The sequence below is a fragment of the Galeopterus variegatus genome, unplaced genomic scaffold (genome assembly GCF_000696425.1).
Source record: "Galeopterus variegatus unplaced genomic scaffold, G_variegatus-3.0.2 Scaffold1360, whole genome shotgun sequence".
Taxonomy (NCBI): Eukaryota; Metazoa; Chordata; class Mammalia; order Dermoptera; family Cynocephalidae; genus Galeopterus; species Galeopterus variegatus.
Window position 1 is genome coordinate 369,354 of NW_007727471.1, and position 3,032 is coordinate 372,385.

The following is a 3,032-nucleotide window of genomic DNA, read 5'->3' on the forward strand; positions in this document are numbered from 1 at the left end:
GGGGCGGGGCTCCCGGGGCCGGCCCTCTCGCCCACGCGGAGGCCTAATCGGGCCTCACCCCCTCCTGCGCCCTTCAGTCCCCGCCGTGTCCGAGCTCCCGGCTTGGCGGCGGCGCGCACGTTCTACCCGCAGGCCCAGCCCCTGCCCCCTCCCCCCGCATGCATCGCATTGTCTTTAGCCCGGATGAGAAGCTTGCTAAGCTTCTGTGGATCGTTCATCCATCCCACGGTGTTAACCTGGCACCTCGTACGTGCCTCGTGTTGTCCTAGGCCTCGAGGACACCTTGATCCATAGACAAGGTCTCTGGTCTCCTAGAGCTTGTAAGACCTAATGGGAGAGACGAACAATAAACAAACATGACTCTCAGGGAGGCTGAATGCCAGGCAGGAACCGCAGCAGGTGCTGCAGGGCGGGGCACTTGGGTTGGTCACCTGCTGCCGTTTGAGCTGCAAAGCAGAGGAAGGGTAGGGTGTGCCAGCATAGGGTATCCCAGGCAGAGGCGCCACCGTGGGAAAAAGCAGCTCCACTCCAGGCTTTGCAGGAAGGCTGGGGTGACGGCACGGTGGCCAAGGGGAGGGTGGTCAGTGGATTTATAGGCTATGCTAATGTATCCCAAGGGTGCCCTCGGCCAAGCCTGCCTCATCTGCTACTTTCTCTTGGTTCATCCCCTGCAGTCCTGCTGAGGCCCACTGTACAAAACACGTCAACCCCCGCCCAATGTGCATGTCCCTCTCTCCTGTTTCATTTACTTATTTCCCATACTGTCACTGTATAGAGTACACTCTAGTTTACTTATTGTGATAGCAGCCTCTAAGACGGCCCCCAACCCTCCCACCTCCCGCTTCATACGTTTGAGTAACCCCCTCCCCTTGAGCTGGGCTTCATGACCTTCTGGCCACTAGAATATGGCAGAAGTGAGGGNGGCGCCACCGTGGGAAAAAGCAGCTCCACTCCAGGCTTTGCAGGAAGGCTGGGGTGACGGCCCGGTGGCCAAGGGGAGGGCGGTCAGTGGATTTATAGGCTATGCTAATGTATCCCAAGGATGCCCTCGGCCAAGCCTGCCTCATCTGCTACTTTCTCTTGGTTCATCCCCTGCAGTCCTGCTGAGGCCCACTGTACAAAACATGTCAACCCCCGCCCAATGTGCATGTCCCTCTCTCCTGTTTCATTTACTTATTTCCCATACTGTCACTGTATAGAGTACACTCTAGTTTACTTATTGTGATAGCAGTCTCTAAGACGGCCCCCAACCCTCCCACCTCCCACTTCATACGTTTGAGTAATCCCCTCCCCTTGAGCTGGGCTTCATGACCTTCTGGCCACTAGAATATGGCAGAAGTGAGGGGCTGTCACATCTTTTTCCCTCTTGAATTGCTCATGATGACACGAGGCAGCTGTTGGTGACATCAACATGACAAGGGACCAAGGCCTGCCAGCAACCATTGAGGGAGCTGCAAAGCAGACCCCCTGCCAGCTGAGCCTTCCCGTGAGACCACAGCCCCCATGTGGCTGACAGCTCGATGGCAGCCTCACAGAAGACCTAGTGCCAGAGGACCAGGTTCCTGATCCTCAGAAACTAGGAAGGTGACACACGCTTGTTGTTTTAATCTGCTAAATTTGGGGGTAATTTGTTACTCAGCAGTAGATGACTGATACACTTATTTACCCTATTTATTGTCCATCTCTCCTGCCAGGTCCAAATAAAATATGGTTTTATTTGCCACCATATTCGTCTCCTCAGGGCTCAAACAGCCTGCTGGCACGTGGAGATAACAGATGCTGTGAGTGGATGAATGAAGAGTGGGAAGGTGCTGGAGGGTTAAATGGGTGTGGGAAGGAGAGTGGGGCGTGTGATTGACACGAGTACAGCCCATGCCCAGTGCTGTGAGGGGAGGGGCAGGGAGACGGCAGAGGGCTGCTGGCCTCTCAGAGCAAAGCTACAGAGGCTGGGCCGCAGGCTCAGTGGGGATGTGGAATGAGGAGGGGCTGGGGACGATCGAGGATGACCCCTACATTTGGGGAAAGTGGTCCTAAGATGACTAGGGTGGGGCAGCTTTGGAGGGGATGTGGGGCCTGTCATTTGTCACATGAGCTCTGAGATGCCAGCTGGGTGTCTGTGGAGGTGAGTGGAGATTGCTGTGTCCCCGAGGGTCTAGTCTGGGGATGGATCGTCTTGGAGTCACCAGCACCCAAACATTAGTCCCTCCTGGCAGTGCTCAGGGCCTAGGAACGTTTCCAGGTAGAATGTGGTAGGCTGAACAACGGCCCCCAAAGATATCAGTCCTGATCCCTGGGATCTGTGAATGTTACCTTGCGTGGGAAAGGGGTCTTTGCAGATGTGACCTTGAGATGGGGAGATTATCCTGGATTATTTGGTTGGGCCCTAAATGCCATCACAATTGTCCTTATAAAAGAGAGTCACAGGGAGCTTTGACACAGACAGAAAAGAAGATATCAATATGGCAGGGAGAGAGGGATTGGAGAGATGCCACATCTGGCCAAGGATTGCTGTGGCCGCCAAAAGCTAGAAAAGGCAGGGACGGATGCGCCCCAGAGCCTTTGGAGGGAGCACAGCCCAGCCAACACCTTGATTTTGGCCCAGTGAAAGTGATTTTGGACTTCTGGCCTCAAAAGCCGTAAGAGAATAAATGCATGTTTTAGGCCACCAGTTTGTGATTATTTGTTATAGCAGCCATAGGAAACTTAATACAAGACCTGAACCAAGATTAGTCCCGAAACATGATAAGAAAACTGCAAAACCTTCATTTAAATAATTATACGAGGCTGGCCGGTTGGTGCAGTTGGTTAGAGCAGTTTTATAACACCAAGTTCAAAGGGTTCGGACCCCTGTAATGGCCAGCCACCAAAAAAAAAAAAAAAAAAGTTACACGAACGTCTATGAAATGTAACCTATCAGCCAGTCTGCAGCAACTCAGCTCTTCCTTAGAGAGCAATTTAATTTAAGGTAGGATATGGGTGCATGTTTTTTTTTATTTGTTTGTTTGTTTTGTCCTTTTTGTGACCGGCCGCAC

The 3,032-nt window shown here is 52.9% G+C and overlaps 2 protein-coding genes across 2 annotated transcripts in view; both read right to left on the minus strand.

Annotated features, from left to right (window-relative positions):
- LOC103593517 (chromosome unknown open reading frame, human C9orf142) overlaps positions 1-160 on the minus strand; it is a 2,963-nt gene extending 2,803 nt beyond the window's left edge. Inside the window, exon 1 of the mRNA XM_008576514.1 lies at positions 127-160. Within this exon, the coding sequence (XP_008574736.1) occupies positions 127-160 (34 nt within the window). The remainder of the gene's footprint in view (positions 1-126) is intronic.
- A 203-nt stretch (positions 161-363) lies between these two features.
- Positions 364-3,032, minus strand: part of LCNL1 (lipocalin-like 1) — an 8,762-nt gene continuing 6,093 nt past the window's right edge. The window contains exon 6 of the mRNA XM_008576515.1: positions 364-446. Within this exon, the coding sequence (XP_008574737.1) occupies positions 364-446 (83 nt within the window). The remainder of the gene's footprint in view (positions 447-3,032) is intronic.